The sequence below is a fragment of the Scyliorhinus canicula genome, chromosome 15, assembly GCF_902713615.1.
Source record: "Scyliorhinus canicula chromosome 15, sScyCan1.1, whole genome shotgun sequence".
NCBI lineage: Eukaryota > Metazoa > Chordata > Chondrichthyes > Carcharhiniformes > Scyliorhinidae > Scyliorhinus > Scyliorhinus canicula.
The window spans coordinates 130780455-130805409 of record NC_052160.1 but is presented as its reverse complement, the minus strand read 5'-3'; the positions used below and the strand labels follow the sequence as shown (position 1 = coordinate 130805409).

At 46.6% G+C, this 24955-nt stretch overlaps 1 protein-coding gene across 1 annotated transcript in view; it reads left to right on the top strand.

The window, feature by feature from the left end:
* kcnd3 (potassium voltage-gated channel, Shal-related subfamily, member 3) overlaps positions 1-24955 on the top strand; it is a 373686-nt gene that overhangs the window by 340777 nt on the left and 7954 nt on the right. Inside the window, exons 4-6 of the mRNA XM_038820164.1 lie at positions 1071-1172; positions 1764-1862; positions 15138-15197. Of these exons, the coding sequence (XP_038676092.1) occupies positions 1071-1172; positions 1764-1862; positions 15138-15197 (261 nt within the window). The remainder of the gene's footprint in view (positions 1-1070; positions 1173-1763; positions 1863-15137; positions 15198-24955) is intronic.

Below are 24955 nucleotides of genomic sequence, written 5' to 3'. Positions count from 1 at the left end.
CACAAGGGCATTACCACCTAGGACAAGGCTGATAGCCAAGCCGGCCCTATTTTAGAAGCTGTGGATTTTAAGGCGAATTGGAACCTGACGGAGATTGAGGAATCAGAGAAGGAAAAGGCTGGAAGGCAGTCTGATGGACATTAATTTTAGGGTAGCAAAGATGAAAGCAGAAGGAAGATCATGCGGGATGGGCACGATTCAACTAATTGGGAACAAAATCACATAGCGAGCACGTTTAGCCGCGTGTTTCCCAGTGCTCGCAGCATCTAGAAATGCATGGCTGTACAACGCGACTCACGCTGTATAAGGGCCTCAGTTGGGGAACACGCGGCCGAGACCCGTTTGTACACTGAGGAGCTCCGCTCGCCGGACGTCCTCAATGTAGCGAGAGATCGGGACAACATTTTTAATTGGCATCTCGATCTCCGAGGCCCCTCAAGCAAATCCCCCCAACACCCATGCAGGCAACCCCCTGCCCAGCGTGGGTGCACAAAAAAATATCACCTTAGGACCACCAGGCTAGCACACAGTTTGACATTGTCAGGGTGCCGGGCTGGCACAGGCAGGGTGCCCAGGTGGCACTGCCATGGTGCCAAGGTGGCACTTTCAGGGCACCCAGGTGGCACCAGCAATGCCAGCGCACCACCCCGCCCAAAGGGCATGCAGCTGGGGGCCTCCAATACCCTGGGAGACCCCACCAGTTCCGCTCCATTTGGCCATATGCAGAATTGCCCAAAAGTGATACCGCCCACAAAGGGCGGGATTTACATTACGACGTTTCGTGAGATCGCATTGGAATTTGCAAGACTTGGCGAGCCGGTAGGTCGCGCCCAGAATAACTGGAGAGGAAGGGCGTCCAAGAGAATTCCGAGGAGTAAAAAGAAAATGGAGGAGGCAAGAAACATTGAGACTGGGAGAGGTTTTGTGTACGAGTCTTTTTCATTTCACGCCCCAATGCCATGTGCTGATAATGAGACATGTGAAAAGAGAGAACGAGCAGCAGGAAGCTAGTCAGCCGATGAAACGGTTTAGATGATAAATGTTGAGACTGTCTTGTTTTTCCTTCACAGAAAGCCAGGCTTGCGAGGATAAAGATAGCGAAGACTGGAAATGCCAACGCCTATCTTCAAATCAAACGTAACGGGTTGATGAACGAGGCACTGGAGCTCACAGTAGGTTCAATATTATGCTGTGTCGAGATTAGACGCAGAGGTCAGGGGGGCTGGGAAATGATTGACTGGAGCTAAAATGGTTCTATTGGTGGACAGTTCCTGAACAAACTCAGGATTGATTGAATATTTAAGAGGAGACTTGATAGAGGTGGTCAAAATCACGAGGGGTCTGGACAGAGTAAATAGAGAGAGAGCCTGTTCCCATTCGTTAAAAGATGGAGAAGAACAGGACATCAGTTTAAGGTGATTAGCGAAAGAACCAAAGACGACAGGTGGAAAAGCCTTTCCACGCAGCGAACGGTTAGGATCAGAAATGCGCTGCCTGAGATGGTGGGGAAGCAGATTCAGTCGAGGCTTTTAAAAGAGAATTAGATAAGCACCTGAAGGTAGAAAGAAAAATACCAGGTTGTAGATCATCAAGGGAAGGCAGTGCAGGTAGCTACGTAGCTCGAGCAGGGAGATGGCATGGACTCAATCGGACTGGATGGCCTCACTCTATGCTGTCAGCGTTCTCTAATTCTCTGATAAAGCAGTGCCTGCGATTCCAACTGGAATGCAATTTGAATTTTTGTTATGTCTCTGTTGTTCCAGGACTCGGGCGATAAGGAACAGCAACAATGCCCCAACAAACCAGGCTCAGCTGTGGCCAGGCAACACCACCATCTGCTGCACTGTTTGGAGAGGACAACGGTAAGTTTGCAAATCCCTTAACTCTTTTGTTCAGGCCTGCCTGATTCAGGTGCTGTGAAAGCAGCGCATGTCACTTTGGCAAGGTTCTATCCCTGCCATTGATGCCCCAGTAAAAATTCTGGCAGTCATCCAGTACGCCAACCCACCAATATTGTTTCTGTTTGTTCCCTGTTGTCATGTTCCACGTGATATAAAAAAAAGCTGTGATCTTAAACTGTGTAACTCACAGGCAGGTGGGTGATATACATTCTTACACTTCACTTAGATTACAGCAGACACTCTTTAAGAATGGAAAAAGTGTGCATTAACCGTTGAAACCCATTCCGCTAGAAATCTCTCAGTCTGGCATCTCACTGCATTGTGAGCCGCCCATTGCAGGCTGCCTCTACTATCTCTTAATCTGGCTATTTATTCCAGACAGTTATCCGCATCCTCTTTGTGTGTCCTTTAACATTAGAGCCCTGGTTTTAAGGTTGCTGGAGGAGATGGGGCATATTCTCCCACTTCCCTATCCCGCTTTTATGGGACTCTTGTTGTTGAATCCAGCTGGAAAACACCCCCACCCTCACCTTTCCCAAAACTGAGTTCGAGACGAAACTGAACAAGTCTGTCACAAAGCACAGAATGGATCCGTCATGAATCTGTGTGCTACCCTTTATTTGTTCGGAGTGCTTTATTTATACACAGTCAAACCCCGACAAACCAATTTCCAGGAAGTGCTTTAGGTGAGGACTTCTGCTGCTACAGAGGAGGCCGTCAACCTAACCAACCTCTGTCTCCCTTCTCTGAAGGTGCTGACTCTTGCTGGGTCTGAATCCACTGGTACCGGCAATAACTTTCCCCCCACGTGACTTTCACTTCACGTGTGAGCCTAGGCAGCATGAATACTGACTGACTAGTTGACCATGTGAGGCATCATAGTGAAGTCCAAACCTGCCCACACCTAGGCAGGGTGCACTGCCCAGTGGGAGAAGCTGGATAATGATCAGGAGCTCTCCAAGGAAAGGAACCAAAAATTCCGATTCAGGCTGTCACAGTAACTTAGGTCCAGAGGCAGCAGGCAAGGATATAAAATGAACCATTTAGAGATTTGGAACATGGAGAAGGAGAAACAGAGGGTTGTGAGGCTGCAGAACTGAGTGACTGAGTTAGTGATTGAAGCGGGGATCATTTTAACATTTAAGAAGGTGTTAGAGCGATGGTCAAAGTAACGAGGAGTAAAGAGATATTGGGACAGGATGGGTTCACATGATTCACATGCTGCCTGTGGACAGGATAAACACCAACATGGACTGAATGGCCAAGCAGCCTGTTAGACGTCATAACTTCTGTTCAATTCCTGTTTTCTCCTTCTTGACCAAGAGATGTTGAGGCCAACAGGTGTGTGGAACAAATACTATCCCAGCTGAGAATCAAATGATCCAACTCAAACCGGGTTAAGTAATGTTGATCTAATGACAGACAATGAACAGGAATAAACCGATCAGAAAACTCATGAGTAATTAAGTACAGCTTTTTGACCGGATCAGAATTTCAGATCTTGGCTTTTTCTGTGTTTGTTCTTCATTCTCGGGATAGGAGCATTGATGGTGAGGCCTGCGTTTATTGCCCATCCCTAATTGTCCTTCAGAAGGTGGGGGTGAACCACCTCCTCGAACCTCTGCAGTCCATATGGTGTCGGTGCACCCACCGTCCTGTTGGGGGGGGGGGGCCGCGGGGGGAGTTTCAAGATTTTGACCCAGCAACCGTGAAGGAATGATGATATATATCCAAGTCAGGCTGGGGTGAGGCACAGAGGGGAAATTGCAGGTGGTGGTATTCCCATGCCCAATGTTATGGGAGCGGCGTTTTCAGAACCCCAAAATGTATCATGGTTCAACCAACCTCTCCCTTTAATGTATTGTTGCTTTTGAAGCACACGGCTTGTTCTCCAGGTGTGGTACTACAATTATGGACACGTGGGTTTTTAAACACAAAACAATGTTTATTCCATGAATTCAACTTAACCTTTTAAGTAAACATTAGATCACTTTATCCCCCTCACTTCAAAGATAACCCCAAAAATAATACAACACTAAATGATCCCTCAAAATGTTCCTTAAAACCTACAAAAGACTTCACCTTTAACAGCAGAAACACATCAGGTTAAAGACATTACTATTATGAGTTTAAATCACCCAAATGATTCAGAGATAGTCTTTCATGGCAGAGATCACAGCAGAACCAGCTCACTGCAAACACAGACACACACAAGCTCGTTTTCTCAAAACTCGACTTTCTCCTTTCAAACAGCTCACAGCAAACTAGCCAGGCACTTTTCAGCTGCTCTCTCTCAAACTGAAACTAAAAGCAGAATTGAGCTCAGCTCCCCCACACTCTGACACCACTTCAGTAATATGAGCTGCCTCATTTCTTAAAGGTACATTGCTTAAACATCCATTTATTAAAGGTACTCTCACATGACACTAACTACCTTAGCGTATTCTAAAAGGAGCTCATGTTGCCTTTGTTGGAAATGGTAAATATAATGATCCAGTCCCGTGGAGTGCCAGCTGCGGCCCAGGAACCACATGCGGCCCATCTGGGTGCATCCTCTGAGACATTTTGTTGACCGTTGCCCACGCAGAGTTCCACATTCCGCTGGTTTCCCCCCATGTAGTTGTTTTCCTCCCGGTATGACTGAAACGACATGCGTGTAAAGCAAGGGCGAGTGAAGTGAGGTCTGTGCTGAATGCTCACAATACTGACCGTGAGAGCTGCGCACTCCCTCTGCGTCCAAAGTGTAAATATTTAGTTTATTTCTTCCATCTGATTTTGAGATATTTCTATTGATTTTTGATTGATTAAGCATTTTTTAGAACTCATTATGAAATATTCTATGCGCATTAAATGTGTTTAACCTTATTCATGGGGTCATGGTTAGTGAACAAGCCGACTGAGATGAAGGAGGGACACTCACTTGGCCCACTCACTAGCCTCGGTTGCCCATCACAGTTGCAAAGCCTCATATGAAAGAACGGATGCTATCAAAAATGAGGTTTAAATGGAGCTGCGTGGATAGGGGGCAGGAGATTTTTCTGCTCTCCTTTCTGCTATTTTTCAGTGATCAAACTTTCTATTCTCCCAAAATGTGTTTGTGGTTGTGAGGCCTTGTGGTGGTATGATTTGCATAGCTGTCTGCCATTGGTGCAGAACACTGGCTTACCATTGGCCCTGGTCGGTCATGTGCCTCTCGACCGATTGGTTGAGATCAGTCATGTGACGGCTCCCCGATTGGTCGAGAGGCTGAGTTAACCCCGCCTTTGAGCGAGGTATAAATACCCAGAATGCCTGGCGATCGTCCATTTACTGTAGTCGACCGTAGGGCTAACTTCTGGCTTATTAAAGTCTAACCGTTGTTCAGCAACTCGTCTCGCGTTCGATTGATGGCTCATCAGGCCTTTTATAACACGTGCTTGCTCTAGTCACATTTGATCTGAATCAAAGGTTTAAAATTCCCTTCCATTGATCACTTATGAGGAGCCTAGAGTTTAGGTTCTACAAATTAATGTATTTACCACATTAACAACAGTGCAAATCCCTTCTTTACCATGGTAATATTCAGAGGTCCGAGATGTTGCTGTGGTGAGTAATGTAACATTGGAATGGTAAAAATGAGAAAACAGGGGGAGGAAAAGTCAATTTAAAACTCGTCACAACCCTTACTTGTCCATCCACTCAATACAGTCCAGCCTCAATTTAAAGTCGTTTCATTTACAGTTATCCAATATTCAACTATGGCTTAACCTGCTTAATTCAACTTATTGGACCTTTCAAAAAAAATGTAATTGAAAACAATGTTTAAATTGTAAACTGTACAAGAAAAAAATGCTCAGCGCGATTGTAAAATAGGATTCTTAACAAGCAGACAAAAATAATAATCTCTTATTGTCACGAGTAGGCTTCAAATAAGTTACTGTGCAAAGCCCCTGGTCGCCACATTCCGGCGTCTGTTCGGGGAGGCCGGTATGGGAATTGAACCCGCGCTGCTGGTCTTGTTCTGCATTACAAGCCAGCTGTTTAGGCCAATATAGTGGTACAAGTCTCTGAATTTTTCAATTGCATTTTTCTTGTTAGATTTCACTGTAACTAGCTCTCTCCAATACATCAGCTGTCCAGTGTCATACATGGTCGCTGTCTGTGTGGAGTCTGCACGCTCTCCCCGTGTCTGCGTGGTTTTCCTCCAGGTGCTCCGGTTTCCTCCCACAAGACCTGAAAGACTTGCTGTTAGGTGAATTGGACATTCTGAATTCTCCCTCTGTGTACCCGAACAGGCACCGGAGTGTGGCGACTAGGGGATTTTCACAGTAATGCCATTGTAGTGGTAATGTCAGCCTACTTGTGACAATAAAGATTATTATTATTATGAGCCAGACAAGAGAGGAAGGCCCCAGTTTGAAAGCTTACTGCAACGTGTCATGCCCATTAAAGGCATGTCACGGTCATAACTTTACACATGAATTGAGCACATTTGGAAGCTTCTGAAACTCTCTTTTATTTGTTTACATTGGATGCTGATGAACTCTTAAGATGGTTGCCAAGTGACTGGGTGACACTTGCTTATTCAACCCAGAGTGCCAAGCTTCTGGAAAGTTCTAACATGAATGACCATGGGTGTGGGCCTCCCCTTGGAATAGACTTCTGTGAAATTCACACCTGCCATTGTTTTAAGCTTACTCAAAAGACAAAGGCAATGGACTCCCAGGCTCTATTGGCAAGATTCTCTGCGCGGATTTCCCATTGAATCCATTCTACGCAGCTGGGAAATCTGCAGGGGGCTGCACTGTTGCCGGAACTGGAAGATGCCACTGGTATGAACATCTATAAGACCTTAGCCTATTCTCTGTTTTGGGTTTGCATTTCAAGGAAGGAAAACTGATAAAACCAGTTATCCACCAGCTAAGAGTGAAAGATCATCATCTGTTTCCTAATTACTCCGAAGTTACTCTGTAGTTACTCCGAAGAATGAAGATAGATGGGTGACGGTGAGAGGGGCTTGGAGGAAGCAGTCGATACAGGCCTGACTGTGACAGGCCCTGTGGTTGTTCCCCTTAGTAACAAGTATACCGCTTTGGATACTGTTGTGGGGGGGGGGGGGGGGGGGGGGGGGGGGGGGGGGAACACTTACCAGGGGTAAGGCATGGGGTACAGGTCTTTGGCACAGAGTTTGTCCCTGTTGCTCAGAAGGGAAGTGGTGAGAGGAGTAGAGCATTAGTCATTGGAGACTCCATAGTTAGGGGGATAGATAGGAGATTCTGTGGGAACGAGAAAGACTCGCGGTTGGTGTGTTGCCTCCCAGGTGCCAGGGTCCGCGATGTCTCGGATCGTGTTTTTGGGATCCTTAAGGGGGAGGGGGAGCAGCCCCAAGTCGTGGTCCACATAGGTACCAATGACATAGGTAGGAAAAGGGATAGGGATGTAAGGCAGGAATTCAGGGAGCTAGGATGGAAACTTAAGATCTAGGACAAACAGAGTTATTATTTCTGGGTTGTTACCCATGCCACGTGCTAGCGAGACGAGGAATAGGGAGAGAGAGCAGTTGAACACGTTGCTACAGGGATGGTGCAGGAGGGAGGGTTTCAGATTCCTGGATAATTGGGGCTCATTCTGGGGTAGGTGGGACCTCTACAAATGGGATGGTCTACACCTGGACCAGAAGGGTACCAATATCCTGGGGGGGACATTTGCTAATGCTCTTCGAGAGCGTTTAAACTAGTTCAGCAGGGGATTGGGAACCTGAATTGTAGCTCCAGTACACAGGAGGTTGAGAGTAGTGAGGTCATGAGTAAGGTTTTAAGGTTGCAGGAGTGTACAGGCAGGCAGGGAGGTGGTTTAAAGTGTGTCTACTTCAATGCCAGGAGCATCCGGAATAAGATGGGTGAACTTGTGGCATGGGTTGGTACCTGGGACTTCTATGTTGTGGCCATTTCGGAGACATGGATAGAGCAGGGACAGGAATAGTTATTGCAGGTGCCGGGGTTTAGATATTTCAGTAAGCTCAGGGAAGGTGGTAAAAGAGGGGGAGGGGTGGTATTGTTAGTCATGGACAGTATTACGGTGGCAGAAAGGATGTTTGATGAGGACTCGTCTACTGAGGTAGTAAGGGCTGAGGTTAGAAACAGGAAAGAAGAGGTCACCCTGTTGGGAGTTTTCTATAGGCCTCCGAAAATTTCCAGAGATGTAGAGGAAAGGATTGCAAAGATGATTCTGGATAGGAGCGAAAGTAACAGGGAAGTTGTTATGGGGGACTTTAACTTTCCAAATATTGACTGGAAATGCTTTTGTTCGAGTACTTTAGATGGGTCTCTTTTTGTCCAATGTGTGCAGGAGAGTTTCCTGACACAGTATGTAGATAGGCCAACGAGAGGCAAGGCCATATTGGATTTGGTACTGGGTAATGAACCAGGACAGGTATTAGATTTGGAGGTAGGTGAGCACCTTGGTGATAGTGACCACAATTTGATTACGTTTACTTTAGTGATGGCAAGGGATAGGTATATACCGCAGGGCAAGAGTTATATCTGAGGGAAAGGCAATTATGATGCGATGAGGCAAGACTTAGGATGCATCGGATGGGGAGGAAGATTACAGGGGATGGACACAATGGAAATGTGCAGCTTGTTCAAGGAACAGCTACTGCGTGTCCTTGATAAGTATGTACCTGTCAGGCAGGGAGGAAGTGGTCGAGCGAGGGAACCGTGGTTTACTAAAGTAGTTGAAACACCTGTCAAGAGGAAGAAGGAGGCTTATGTAAAGATGAGACGTGAAGGTTCAGTTAGGGTGCTCGAGAGTTACAAGTTAGCTAGGAAGGACCTAAAGAGAGAGCTACGAAGAGCCAGGATGGGACATGAGAAGTCTTTGGCAGGTAGGATCAAGGATAACCCTAAAGCTTTTTATAGATATATCAGGAATAAAAGAATGACTAGGGTAAGAGTAGGGCCAGTCAAGGACAGTAGTGGGAAGTTGTGCATGGAGTCCGAGGAGACAGGAGAGGTGCTAAATGAATATTTTTCATCAGTATTCACGCAGGAAAAAGCCAATGTTGTCACGGAGAATACTGAGATACAGGCAACTAGACTAGAAGGGCTTGAGGTTCATAAGGAGGAGGTGTTAGCAATTCTGGAAAGAGTGAAAATAGATAAGTCCCCTGGCTGGGTGGGATTTACCCTAGGATTCTCTGGGAAGCTAGGGAGGAGATTGCTGAGCCTTTGGCTTTGATCTTTAAGTCATCTTTGTCTACAGGAATAGTGCCAAAAGACTGGAGAATAGCAAATGTTGTCCCGTTGTTCAAGAAGGGGAGTAGAGACAACCCCGGTAACAATAGACCAGTGAGCCTTACTTCTGTTGTGGGCAAAGTCTTGGAAAGGTTTATAAGAGATAGGATTTATAATCATCTGGAACTAAATAATTTGATTAGAGATAGTCAACACGGTTTTGTGAAGGGTAGGTCGTACCTCACAAACCTTATTGAGTTCTTTGAGAAGGTGATCAAACAGATGGATGAGGGTAAAGCAGTTGATGTGGTGTATATGGATTTCAGTAAAGCGTTTGATAAGGTTCCCCACAGTAGGCTATTGCGGAAAATATGGAGGCATGGGATTCAGGGTGATTTAGCAGTTTGGATCAGAAATTGGCTAGCTGGAAGAAGACAAAAGGTGGTGGTTGATGGGAAATGTTCAGACTGGAGTCCAGTTACTAGTGGTGTACCACAAGGATCTGTTTTGGGGCCACTGCTGTTTGTCATTTTTATAAATGAATTGGAGGAGGGCGTAGAAGGATGGGTGAGTAAATTTGCAGATGGCACTAAAGTCGGTGGAGTTGTGGACAGTGCAGAAGGATGTTACAAGTTACAAAGGGACATAGACAAGCTGCAGAGCTGGGCTGAGAGGTGGCAAATGGAGTTTAATGCAGAAAAGTGTGAGGTGATTCATTTTGGAAGGAATAAAAGGAAGACAGAGTACTGGGCTAATGGTAAGATTCTTGGTAGTGTGGATGAGCAGAGAGATCTCAGTGTCCATGTACATAGATCCCTGAAGGTTGCCACCCAGGTTGAGAGGGTTGTTAAGAAGGCGTATGGTGTATTAGCTTTTATTGGTAGCGGGATTGAGTTTCGGAGCCATGAGATCATGTTGCAGCTGTACAAAACTCTGGTGCGGCCGCAATTGGAGTATTGCATGCAATTCTGGTCGCCGCATTATAGGAAGGATGTGGAAGCATTGGAAAGGGTGCAGAGGAGATTTACCAGAATGTTGCATGGTATGGAGGGAAGGCTGAGGGACTTGAGGCTGTTTTCGTTAGAGCGAAAAGGTTAAGAGGTGACTTAATTGAGGCATACAAGATGATCAGAGGATTAAATAGGATGGACAGTGAGAGCCTTTTTCCTTGGATAGTGATGTCTAGCACGAGGGGACATAGCTTTAAATTGAGGAGAGATAGATACAGGACAGATGTCAGAGGTAGGTTCTTTACTCAGAGAGTAGTAAGGGCGTGGAATGCCCTGCCTGCAACAGTGGACTCGCCAACATTAAGTGCATTTAAATGGTCATTGGATAAACATATGGATGATAAGGGAATAGTATAGATGGGCTTTAGAGGGGTTTCACAGGTCGGCGCAACATCGAGGGCTGAACGGCCTGTACTGCGCTGTAATGTTCTATGTTCTATGTTCTACTGCGCAGTGATGTTTTTGAACTTGCAAACCATTAATATAGTCATGAAATCATAGAATCTCTACAGTGCACAAGGAGGCCGTTCAGCCCATTGAGTCTGCACCGATCCTCCGAAAGAGCACTTAACCTCGGCCCACCATCCTGCCCCATCCCTGCAACCCCATAACCTACAATGAATATCTTTTTCACAATAAGGGGCAATTTTAGTGGCCAGTCCACCTAACCTGCACGTCTTTGGACTGGTTGGGTGATCACCAGCATTGGTCATGTGATTGAAACCAATTTGAGACAACGAGATTCATCTAAAGACCCAGAGAGACCAGGACAGACTGCAGAAGAACATTGACAAGACAACAGCTGCGGAGAAAAGCTGTGCCACCTACGCCTTTTAAGATACTTGAGTCATCGGCCAGTCTGAGAACCAGACTCCGAAATTGCCTGCAAGTCACCAAACAGCCAAAGAACTTAACCTGTTCCAGTTTCACAGTTGACCTGATAATCAATCTCCTGGATATTCGTCCAGAGGAAACCTCACAACCTACTGTGAATTCTTCGCATTACAACAAACTCCCTTCAACTTTAAATCCCAAGGCATTCAAGAAACCCCAGGCCTGTCACATGGGAGACCGGAAATCATGAATCAGAGACTGAATTAATTGTAATCTTTATCAATATTCAATCTTTGCCTGTGTGTTTGTGTACCTGCAATGGGAGAGGGAAAGATTGGACTTGACTGTAAGGCTCCCTCAGTGCCGACATCTCCAAAAATCTGTCCTGGCCCACCCACGTCGACGCTACCACCAAGAAAGCACAACAGCGCCTATACTTCCTCAGGAAACTAAGGAAATTTGGCATGTCCACATTAACCCTTACCAACCTTTACAGATGCACCATAGAAAGCATCCTATCTGGCTGCATCACAGCCTGGTATGGCAACTGCTCGGCCCAGGACCGCAAGGAACTTCAGAGAGTCGTGAACACCGCCCAGTCCATCACACAAACCTGCCTCCCATCCATTGACTCCATCTACACCTCCCGCTGCCTGGGGAAAGTGGGCAGCATAATCAAAGACCCCTCCCACCCGGCTTACTCACTCTTCCAACTTCTTCCATCAGGCAGGAGATACAGAAGTCTGAAAACATGCACGAACAGACTCAAAAACAGCTGCTTCCCCGCTGTTACCAGACTCCTAAATGACCCTTTTATGGACTGACCTCATTAACACTACACCCTGTATGCTTCACCCGATGCCGGTGTTTATGTAGTTACATTGTGTACCTTGTGTTGCCCTATTATATGTTTTCTTTTATTCCCTTTTCTTCCCATGTACTTAATGATCTGTTGAGCTGCTCGCAGAAAAATACTTTTCACTGTACCTTGGTACACGTAACAATAAACAAATCCAATTCAGTCCAATCCAATGAAGGATATCATTTTGGGGTGAGGTGCTCCATAGACTCCGGCATAGAATCCCTACCGTGCAGAAAGAGGCCATTTGACACATTGAGTCTGAAGCGACTGTCTGAAAGAACACCCCAGCTAGGCCCACTGCCCCGCCCCATCCTCCCAACCCCACCTAACCTGCACATCTTGAGACACTAAGGGGCAAATTTAGCATGGCCAAGCCACCTAACCAGTACATATTTGGACTGTGGGGGGGGAACTGGAGAACCAGGAGGAAACCCACACAGACATGGGGAGAACGTGCAGACTCCGCACAGACAGTGACCCGAGCCAGGAAACGAACCTGGGACCCTGGAGCTGTGAGGCAGCAGTGCTGACCACTGTGCTACCGTGCCAACAATCACAGAAAATTGAAGTTGACTCCTGAAGCCAAAACCCAGCACAGCCAATCAAGAACAATCGAGAAGTGAAAACAGGATTAAGGAAAACTAAAATCCAATCGCATAATATGACCTTCATGGAATTATAGAATCAACAGTGCAGAAGGAAACCATTTAGCCCATCGAGTCAGCACCAGCCCTTGTGAAGAGCACTCCACTTAAACCCAGGCCTCCACCCTATCCCCGTAACCCTACCCAACGTTTTGGACATTAACAGCAATTTACCATGGCCAATCCACCTAACCTGCACATCTTTGAACTGTCGGAGGAAACCGGAGCACCCGGAGGAAACCCTCGCAGACACGGGGAGAACGTGCAGACTCCGCACAGACAGTCACCCAATTCGGGAATCGAACCTGGGATCCTGGAGCTGTGAAGCAACAGTGCTAACCACTGCGCTACCGTGCTGACCTTGTCCCGCACTGTGACCTCTGCACTGTTCAGTTGTAGGTATCTTCTGTCCAATTTAATTCTCACTCGTAAACCTATTAATGTCCATTTTCTATAATAATATGAGATGGATTGCCAAGTGAAAATGGACTCGGCATTCACAGGAGTGGTTGCTATCTCTGGCTAAGTGTTTCCTAATTCATTTTATGACCTAGTTAAGTTATAATAAAATCTGTGCATAACACAAATAGAAAGCCAGAACCACTGAGAATAGCTCAACATGTTAATGGTGTTCGTTACTGCTTATTACGCGATATATCCCTATTGCTCTACACAGTGCCCGCTATAATCAGTGGACACTTTCATTTTTCAGCTCTTTTAACTGCACCAGGACTGTTAAATGTGGCCATGTGTCACTATATTTGCAGATTCATCATTCCATATTTTAAGGCAGGCTTGAGAACTTCCCACATGGAGGTAATTAAGTATAAAAGTTAATTACACCATAACAAGTGTGAACTATTCACTGAACACTTTTTGCAGCCCACAATTGTCAGTGCTCTTAACACACAGCGAGCAGCAATTTTGTCATTGACAATAATAGTGATGCTAAATTAATTACACTTCTTGTCCGATTTAAACATCAGTGATGAAGACTATGTGGTTGGTAATCATGGAGAAATTATCAGTGTTCACCGACAGCAACTTCTGACAACCAATCAGGCCCAGCTAAGTGCAGAAATCCATATGTTGCCTTGAGCGATCCCCACTCCTCTATAAGGTGTATTGTTGAAGTCCCCAATGATAGAAATGATAGAAAAGTCGGAATCATTGAATTGGTATGAATTTCAACTCCCTGTTCGTGCTGTGAAAAACCCTTTGAAGAAGCTACGCTTTACTGAATGAAATGACCGACAAATGAAGAACACAGTAACCCTGTTTTAATGCTGCACGAAGCAATGTTCCCTCTAACTTCTATTTGCCACATGTAACTCACTTGTTTAATAGAATTTACAGTGCAGAAGTAGGCCATTCGGCCCATCGAGTCTGCACCGGCTCTTGGAAAGACCACCCTACCCAAGGTCAACACCTCCACCCTATCCCCATAACCCAGTAACCCCACCCAACACTAAGGGCAATTTTGGACGCTAAGGGCAATTTATCATGGCCAATCCACCTAACCTGCACATCTTTGGACTGTGGGAGGAAACCGGAGCACCCGGAGGAAACCCACGCACACACGGGGAGGATGTGCAGACTCCGCACAGACAGTGACCCAAGCCGGAATCGAACCTGGGACCCTGGAGCTGTGAAGCATTTGTGCTATCCACAATGCTACTGTGCTGCCCATTTCACTATGTACTCCCTTAAAGATTAACATACAATTGTGGATGTTGAATGTTGCTTCGGCGCCGCCTGTTTGCTCCCTGTGCAGCACAGTCAGATTGCTGTGCAGATGTGTTCCTATGCAGCTTAGAGGGAATCTTGCTACTGGACTATAATTAATTCCGAACAACCATCTCTGACCCTGAAATGACAAATTTTCCATTCCATGATTTAAAAATTAAGGACATTTCAACGTTTGCTTTATTCCCGTGTGCATGTCCCAATCTTGATCTTGCTTTCTGTACAATTATTTATAAAAGTGAACGATTAAACCAGCTTGTTACTTCCTAGCTTCCTGTCTATGAGAATGCTTCAGTGTGATTGGCTGCTTAGGCTGTTTGTTGGCAAGATTGTGCAAACCCCCTTTAGCTAGCACCAAGTGAAATTAACGTCAGCAAAGTGGAATTACAGTGCAGAAGGAGGCCATTCAGCCCATTGAGTCTGCACCAGCCCTTAGAAAGAGCACCCTACTCAAGCCCACATCTCCATCCCATTCACGTAACCCAGTAACCCCACCTAACCTTTTTTTTTGGACGCTAAGGGCAATTCAGCATCGTCAATCCACCTACCCCTTCACATCTTTGGACTGTAGGAGGAAACCCATGCAGACACGGGGAGAACGTGCAAACTCCGCAGTTTCTCAAGCTGGAAATCAAACCTGGAATCCTGAAGCTGTGAAGCAACTGTACTAACCACTGTGCTACCATGCCAAGATCACATGAACACAACATTATTTGATTGCAGAGTCTATATCAAGGAAATATTTCTGCATTTGTGTCTGGTAGGTCAGTAGAGATGATGGTTAGGATTAAAGAATGTCATGATGAATTGTACCCATCCCAGATTGCTCCTTCTCCCTTGCCTTTTGTACTGGTATGTCTGAATTACAACGCTAAGATTAATTGCTTGAAATTCAAAAGTTTCTTTTTCTTCTGTTGATTCTCTAGGGATTGACCTACATGCTGGATGATCCCCTCATATCAGTCCGAACATCTGCTTCAACCAAGGTTTGTCTTTTTCTTTTCTCAGTTATGCCTCAGTGCAAGAGTTGAAATGTCATGTTCCCGGGTAACCTAGTTTGTGAATTTACCTCATGTGATGTGATTGCTGCCCGCATGTCCGATCTCTTTCATTTTGGCGAATGTACCAGGTGTGATATGGTCAATCTCCAGGTAATAATTCTAACGCGAGGCTCTGTACACTGTGTCTTAATTTTTTTTTAATAAATGTTTTTATTCAGTTTTCATATTTTATATTGAACAAATTACAAATTGTTAGGAGAGAGAAAAAAAAACAAACACGCAAAAATTAACATACATATTTACAGGTAAGCATCTTCGTAGTAGTAACTGCGCCCCCCCCCCCCCCCTCAACATGTTTATTTAGTTTGGTTTTGGGCCTTAGCTAGCCATCGAACCCCCGTACCGAACCTGTAGCCCCCCCCCCCCCTCCCGCTACCTTCCCCCGACTATTCTTCCTCTTGTACATTGGCCACAAATAGGTCCCGGAACAGTTGCATGAATGGCTCCCACGTTCTGTGGAAGCCGTCGTCCGACCCTCGGATGGCAAATTTGATTTTCTCCATTTGGAGAGATTCCGAGAGGTCGGACAGCCAGTCCGCAGCTCTGGGCGGTGCTGCTGACCGCCAGCCAAACAGGATTCTACGGCGGGCGATCAGGGAGGCAAAGGCAAGGGCGTCCGCCCTCCTCCCCAGGAATAGATCTGGCTGTTCTGAAACCCCGAAGACCGCCACTATCGGGCATGGCTCCACCCTCACTCCCACCACTTTGGACATAACCTCGAAGAAGGCTGTCCAGTACTCCACAAGTCTGGGGCAAGACCAGAACATGTGGGCGTGGTTGGCCGGGCCTCTTTGGCACCGTTCACATCTGTCTTCCACCTCCGGGAAGAACCTACTCATACGGGTTCTTGTTAAGTGGGCTCTATGTACCACTTTTAGTTGCGTCAGGCTGAGCCTTGCGCACGTGGAGGTGGAGTTGACCCTATGCAGTGCTTCGCTCCAGAGTCCCCACCCTATCTCCATCCCCAGGTCGTCCTCCCATTTCCTTCTTGTTGCGTCCAGTACGGTGTCGTCCCTATCTACCAGTCGGTCATACATGTCACTACAGTTCCCTTTCTCTAGGATACTTGCGTCCAGTAGGTCTTCCAGTAGTGTCTGTCGTGGCGGTTGTGGGTACGTCCTTGTCTCCTTTCGTAGGAAGTTTTTGAGCTGCAGGTACCGTAGCTCGTTCCCCCCAGCTAGCTGAAATTTCTCTGTCAGTTCGTCCAGTGTTGCGATCCTGTCGTCCGTGTATAGGTCCCTGACTGTCAGTGTCCCCCCGTCCTGCCTCCACCTTTTGAAGGTGGCGTCAGTCAGTGCTGGTGTGAACCTATGGTTGTTGCAGATGGGAGCCCTGTTCGACATTTTGGTCAGGCCAAGTTGCTGCCGCAGTTGGTTCCAGGATTGGAGGGTGGCTGTCACCACTGGGCTGCTGGAGTGTTTTTTTGGGTGGGGATGGGAGTGCTGCCGTGGCGAGGGCCCGGAGGGAGGTTCCCATGCAGGAGGCCTCCTCCGCACGCACCCACTCAGCTTCTGGCTCCTGGATCCATCCCCTTACTCGCTCGGCTGTTGCTGCCCAGTGGTAGAATTGTAGATTCGGGAGGGCTAGCCCTCCCCTGGTTTTTGTTTTTTGTAAGACCTTCTTTGGGATCCTAGCATTTTTACCCCCCCATACGAACGCCATGATGAGTTTGTCCAGCGCTTTGAAAAAGGCCTTGGGGATGTAGATCGGAATGGATCTAAACAGGAAGAGGAACCTGGGCAGTACGTTCATTTTGATCGTCTGAACTCTCCCCGCGAGGGAGAGCGGGAGTGTGTTCCATCTTTGCAGGTCCTTTTTAACTTCCTCCGTCAGGCTGGTGAGGTTCCATTTGTGGATCCCTTTCCAGTCATGGGCTATTTGGATCCCCAGGTAGCGGAATTTATGCCGGGCTTGTTTGAACGGCAGCCCCTTTAGTGCTGCCCCCCCCCCCCCCCCCCCCCCCCCCCCCCCCCCCTTGCGGGTGTACTGGGAAGATCTCACTTTTGCTCATGTTGAGTTTGTAGCCCGAGAAGGCTCCAAACTCTTTCAGGAGCGCGATGATTCCGTCCATGCTGCTTTGTGGGTCCGAGATATAGAGGAGCAGATCATCCGCATAGAGTGAGACTCTGTGCTCTCTACCTCCCCTTCGGATCCCCCTCCAATTTTTTGCTGCCCTGAGCGCGATTGCTAGCGGTTCAATTGCTAGTGCAAACAGCAGCGGGGACAGTGGGCATCCTTGTCTGGTGCCCCTGTGCAGCTGGAAGTATTGGGAGTTGGTATTGTTGGTCTGTACACTCGCCATGGGAGCGTTGTACAGGAGCTTTACCCAAGCGGTGAACCCTGTCCCAAGCCCGAACCGCTCCAGTACCTCTATGAGGTATTTCCACTCGACTCTGTCGAAGGCCTTTTCTGCGTCCAGGGAGACGATCACCTCTTGTGTTCACTGTGTCTTAATTAAAGGGTTCAAATGGATTGGTGTTATTTTGAGGTATTGTGCTACATTTTACCCTGTTCATAAGCAGCAGCAACAATGTGCATTCATGTAGCACCTTGTAAAACATCCCAAGGCACCTCACAAGAGACCAAGGATTGACTGAGCCACGTAAGGAGGCTATAATACAGGTGACCAAAGAGTTAGGCTTTATGGACCATCTTCTAGGAAGAGACCGAGAGGTGAAGAGGATAGAGGTTTAGGTGGGGGATGGGAATCCATAACTGGACCCAATTGTGAAACAATTAAAATTTGCGATGTACAAGAAGGTAGAATTGGAGGGGTGCAGAGCTCTGGGCCAGTTGTAGAGGGACTGTGGCCTATGGAACTGTATCCATGGAGATTTAACAGTCAGAGAAAAAGACTGAAGAGGTGAAACAATGAAGAGATGCAAAGACGAGTGATCAATGCATTTGTCAAACCGTGAAAAACGTCCTCCTTAATGAACAATCAAGATGTGATTTTATTTTTTGTCTCTGTATAAAATGCCTTTGCTTTTTCAGTGACTTATTGCCTGAAGTGATTGGGAATCCAAGGTCATATCAGAAATTCACTACTTTACTAGTTAGAAAGCAAGCAAAGTCCTTTTTTAGCAAAAAGTCCACATGGGCATATTTTTGCACTGAAGGATGATCTGGATTTTGTCTCTTTTCTTTTATTTGTTCCTGAGATCTGAGCGCTGCTGGCAAGGCCAACATTTCTTGCACATCCCTAATTTCCCTATAGGAAGTGGTGGTGAGCTGCCTTCTTGAACCACTGCGGTCCGTGTGATGCAGGTACACCCACCGTGCAGTTAGGGAAGGAGTTCCAGGTTTTTTGACGCAGTGAAAGTGAAGCAAGCGTGGCATATTTCCAAGTCTGGCTTGGAGGTGAAATCGCAGGTGGTAGTGGTCCCATCCATCAGCTGTCCTTGTCCTCCTGGTTGGCAGACGTCACAGGTTTGGAAAGTGCTGTCGAAGTGAGTCGCTGCAATGCATCTTCTAGACGGTACTCACTGCTGCCAATATGCACCAGTAGTGGAGATGGGGGATGCTGTGACAAGTAAGCAACACATTCAATAAAGAGATAACATTTGTGAGTTCAGGCAGCTATTGCAGGGTCTCAAATGACAATTGAGTACAAAGGTCAGAGTGCATGACCTATGGACCTTTCCCGTTAATAAGCAGAGATCAGAGAAAAAGCACCCGGATCCAACCCATTGAGCAATGACTCATCAAATCTACAATGCATCGTGAAGTGTATCACTTCACTTACTCATAGTATTGGAGCATGATACAGAATAGAAAGTAGGCATTCAGCCCGTCATGTCTGTGCTAGATCTTTGATTTTTAAAAATAAATTTAGAACACTCAATTATTTTTTTCTCAATTGAGGGGCAATTTAGCATGTGCAATCTACCTACCAGGCACACCTTTGGGTTGTGGGGGTGAATTCAACGCAGGCACAGTGAGAATGTGCAAACGCCACACGGAAAATGACCCAGGGCCAGGTTCGAACCCAGGTCCTCGGTGCCGTAGGCAGCAGTGCTAACCACTGCGCCACCGTGCCACCCAGCTAGATCTTTGATACAGTACCAGCCTCCCCGGACAGGCGCCGGAATGTGGCGACTAGGGGCTTTTCACAGTAACTTCATTGAAGCCTACTCGTGACAATAAGCGATTTTCATTTCATTTTTCAGTCATCCAATTAGTCTAATTCCGCTCTGCTCATTCAAAGCCTCCTGTATTTTATTTCCCTTCAATTACTTATCCAATCCCCTTTTGAAAGTTACAATTGAATCGGCTTCCAACGCCTGTTCAGGAAGTTTGGGCTGGATTTGCCAATTCTGGGGCTATGTTCCCACGCCGGCCTGGGAACGGTGACGTTTTACGCCAGGAAAACTGGCACAAAACAGCCGATTCTCCGTTTTGCCCGGGGCTAGCAGGACAGCAGCGAACAGCACCTGGCTCCAGCTGCCGGTACACCCCGGAGAACTGCCGCGGATGACCAGGCCCCCATGCATGAAATGTCAATCATCTTCGGTCTGTATCCTCAGGTTATCAAGCCGTCTGCCACAGGAAACAGTTTCTCCTCATTTACTCAATCAAAATCGGTCATGATTCTGAACACCTCTAACAAATCTCCTCTTGACCTGCCTCCTCTGCCTCAATGAGAACTGCGTACCTTCTCCAATATCTCCACTTAATTGAAGTTTTGTATCTCCGCCACCCGTCTACTCAATCTCTTTTGCATTTTACCTGTGATGCTGCAAAATCCAGGTTTTGTTCAAATTTCCTGTGACAGTGAGAATGAAACATTAAAACACACGTATAGAACTGTCCACAAACATACATAGACACGCACACAAATACAGATGCGCATACAAAGCAAAAATACATAAAATGTATACAGATAGCTATACGCAAACATATATACACACGCACATACATATACCGACAACATAAAATTCCTATATATTATAAAATAATTATGCGGCACAGAAGGAGTCCAGTCGCCCCATCATCCCATGCTCTTTGGAAGAAGTATCCAATGAATCCCATTCCCCACTGCTAATTCCCCATAATCCTGCATTTTCTCTCCTTCGAGTATTCATCAAATCCCCTTTTACGTTGCTATTAAATCTGCTTCCAAACACCTTGCAGGGAGTGGGCTCCAGATCATAATTACTCAGGGCTTAAATCATTCCTCCTAATTTCCCTGCTTTAATTTTGCCAATTATCTCTCAGTCGCATAAAGGAATACACATTGAATGCACTGAAACCGAACGAGCGTTTAGAATAGATGCTAAGTAGAAGGTTTTCAGAGAGTGATAAATACTTGGGAGAACCTGCCAAACGTGTTGATAGAAATTTAGACATTAATTAGTTCAATGTTTGACATTTGGCCCAACAGGCTTGCACTAAGATAGATCTCAATCCGATCTTCGGATCTGGTTCCACAATCCCCCTTCTACGCATCCCTTGAATCCAGGATGTGCTGGCCTTGGAAAGGGTCCAAACGAGGTTCACAAGAATGATCCCTGGAATGAACAGCTTGTTGTTTGAGGAAGGGTTAGGGCTCTGGGTCTGTATTCGTTGGTGTCATGATATGCAGACATGCAGATAATGATCTCCAGACAGGCACAGACAGGCAACTAATGAACACAGAGAACAGGACATGACCAATGAGCAGGCAGGACACTCAGGGGTGGTATCTCACTATAAAAGGCACGATGCACTCACACTCCACCTCTTTCCACTGATGAACATCTACAGAGTGAGTCAGGGTGTATGTACAGTATCACACCTCCAGCACGGGGCTAAGAGCTAGTCTGGTTCAGTCAGACAGAGTGACCACACTTAGAGTAGCAGAGAGTTGAACTCATAGAGAACTGTGCTGACTGTGCTACTGGTTCAATAAATCAGATTGAACTAACTTCAAGGTCTGGAGTATCTTTTGGTTAAAGCTGCATCCAGTTGCAGCCTGTGTTATCCCAGAGCACATAACACAACAGTTGGAATTTAGAAGGATGAGGGGGGATCTTATTGAAACATATAGGATGATGCGAGGCCTGGGTAGAGTGGATGTGGGGAGGATGTTTCCACTTGTAGGAAAAACTAGAATCAGAGGATAACATCACATACTAAAGGGACGATCCTTTAAAACAGAGATGAGGAGGAATTTCTTCAGCCAGAGGATGGTGAATCTGTGGAACACTTTTCCGCAGAAGGTTGTGGAGGCCAAATCACTGAGTGTCTTTAAGACAAAGATAGATAGGTTCTTGATTAATATGGGGAGAAGGCAGGAGAATGGGGATGAAAAAAATATCAGACATGATTTAATGGCGGAGTGGACTCGATGGGCCGAGTGGCCTAATTCTGCTCCTATGCCTTATGATTTTATAGTTTCCTTCAGCAGTCTTCCATGATCATACATTTTAGATATCCATAACCTTTAGCTTGATATGATTATGTGTGAATTCCTTTTTAGGCAGGAGCTTTCCAATGTTTCTGTTTCATACACAAATTGGCAAATTCTGCAATTACATTGAAAGTCCCTCTTTCACAGGCAGAGTGCAACCCTTTTCACCTCATTGATGAAGTTGTTTAATCGTCCCCAGCCAGTACCAACATTTCTGGATGGTAATTTTCATCTTTCACATCTGGGCATAGAGCACTGTTATAACCCCCCCATGGGGCTCCCCATTGGCCTCGTGGAGTGCAAGCTCCCCCCGCTGAGAGGCAGAGGCCATTAGTGGGATATTTAATCCAGTACCATAAAAGCTGGCCCAGATAGGAGCCGAGTTTCAAAGTGGTCCCAACTGGGACTCGGACTTGTTACTTATAAATACGCTCTTCTAACCATTTCTTTTATTCTCCATTCCGGACGCCTCCATGACTGCCAAAAATGCTAAAGATCAAAAAAAAACAGCCCAATTTCCCACCACCACCCCCCTCTATTCCATTCCACCAATCATAGATTCATAGAATCCAGTGCAGTTAGTCCCCAACCCATCGAGTCTACACCGGCCCTTGGAAAGAACATCTTACGCCCACATCTCCACCCTATCCCTGTAACCCAGTAACCCCACCTAATTGTTTTGGTTACTAAGGGGAAATTTATCATGGCCGATCCACCTAACCTGCACATCTTTCGACTGTGGGAGGAAACCAGAGCACCCGGAGGAAACCCACACAGACACGGGGAGGAAGTGCAAACTCCGCACAGTCACCTGAGGCCGGAATTGAATCTGGGTCCCCGGAGCTGTGAGGCAGCAGTGCTAACCACTGTGCCACCGTGCCGCCCCCAACCCAACCATTTCCTTTCACTCCATCTGTTCTCAAGCCAACCCATGCCCTCCTATTACATCTGACCGTACCCCAACCCTTCCCATTCCATTCCTCCCCAACTAACCCACCCCATCCCTTCCCAACCCATCCCACCTTATTCCTCCACAACTCACACTAATCCACTCCATCCCATCCCACCACATCACACCCCATCGTCTTCAACCCCTACCCCATCACACCCAACCCAACCCACCCCATAGGCAATACTTAAACTTGCTTTGTTTAACCTCCCTTCTCCTTAAAGGTGCTGGTATTATTATCAGATAAGCTGAACATAATTACTGTGTAAAACTAAGAGAAGAACTTCCCCACAGCATCAATCATTCCTAAGAAAGGCACTGAGAAGTAGTGGGTCACATAAAAAATATGACATTAGTGAGAGTGGTTTTCAGTCTCACTCTCATGAGAATTGTTTGACTTCACCCAAGTAACTTCTATTGTACATCCTTTATTCAAATTCAAAGTGCAGAAAACATGAAATGGATGCTGTTAATTTGTATTGACTGGATTGCCTTGGACTAGCTTAAAGGGACACGCTCTGCATCGCTGAGTCCTTCAATTCTTTATTTTTCATTTAGTGCAAAGGATGCATCAGAAGACCAGTGATAATATTATCAGCAAGGAGCATATTGATATTATTGAGAGGGGTGGGGAGCCAGATTAGAGAGTCCAGGGGGGAAGGTTAAAGACGGGAGGCGGTCTTAGGGGGAGGTATTTCCAGTGGGCAGAGGGGACCCCTCCATCTCAAAGCCGTTGCCCACTTTTCCTGCCCAACAGCCACCCTCGCAGTGAAAGCTGTTGGACCACTCACCTTTACCTGCCCCGCGTAAAACAGCAGCATAGACAAAATGATTGGTTACAAAGAACAAAGAAAAATACAGCACAGGAACAGGCCCTTCAGCCCTCCAAGCCCATGCCAACCATGCTGCCCGACTAAACTAAAATCTTCTACACTTCCTGAGTCCATATCCCTCTATTCCCATCCTATTCATGGATTTGTCAAGATGCCCCTTAAATGTCACTATCGTCCCTTCTTCACCTTCACCTCCTCAGGCAACGAGTTCCAGGCACCCACTACCCTCTGTTTAAAAAACTTACCTCGTACATCTCCTCTAAACCTTGCCTATGCCCCCTAGTAATTGACCCCTCTACCCTGGGGAAAAGTCACTGACTATCCACTCTGTCTATGCCCCTCTTATCCTTGTCTACCAGCACTTTAAAACTTACTGAATTGTGGTCACTGTTCCCGAAATGCTCCCCTACTGAAACTTCTACCACCTGGCCGGGCTCATTCCCCAGTACCAGGTCCAGTGCAGCCCCTTCCCTAGTTAGACTGTCTACATATTGTTTTAAGAAGTCCTCCTGGATGCTCCTTACAAACTCTGCCCCATCTAAGCCCCTAGATCTAAGTGAGTCCCAGTCAATATTAGGGAAGTTGAAGTCTCCCATCACAACAACCCTGTTGCTTTTGCTCCTTTCCAAAATCTGTCTACAGATCTGCTCCTCTATCTCCCGCTGGCTGTTGGGAGGCCTGTAGTAAACCCCCAACATTGTGACTGCACCCTTCTTATTCCTGATCTCTACCCATATAGCCTCGCTACCCTCTGAGGTGTCCTCCCGTAGCACAGTTGTGATACTCTCCCTAACCAGTAGTGCAACTCCGCCACCCCTTTAACATCCCCCTCTATCCTGCCTGAAACATCTAAATCCTGGAACATTTAGCTGCCAATCCTGTCCTTCCCTCAAACAGGTCTCTGTAATGGCAACAACATCATAGTTCCAAGTACTAATCCAAGCTCTAAATTCATCTGCCTTACCCGTAATACATCTTGCATTAAAACATATGCACTTCAGGCCACCAGACCCGTTGTTTTCCGCAACATCTCCCTGTCTGCTCTTCCTCAGAGCCATACTGGCCCTATTCCCCAGTTCTCCCTCAATGCTTTCACCTTCTGACCTATTGCTCCGGTGCCCACCTCCCTGCCATACTAGTTTAAACCCTCCTGTGTGACACTAGCAAACCTCACGGCCAGGATATTTATGCCTCTCCAGTTTAGATGCAACCCGTCCTTCTTATACAGGTCACACCTGCCCCAGAAGAGCCCCCAGTGGTCCAGATAATGGAAACCCTCCCTCCTACACTAGCTTTTTAGCCACGTGTTTAGCTGCTCTATCTTCCTATTTCTAGCCTCACTGGCACGTGGCACAGGGAGTAATCCCGAGATTACAACCCTAGAGGTCCTGTCTTTTAACTTTCTGCCTAGCTCCCTGAACTCGTGCTGCAAGACCTCATTCCCTTTCATGCCTGTGTCGTTAGTACCAATATGTACAACGACCTCTGCCTGTTTGCCCTCCCCAGGGCC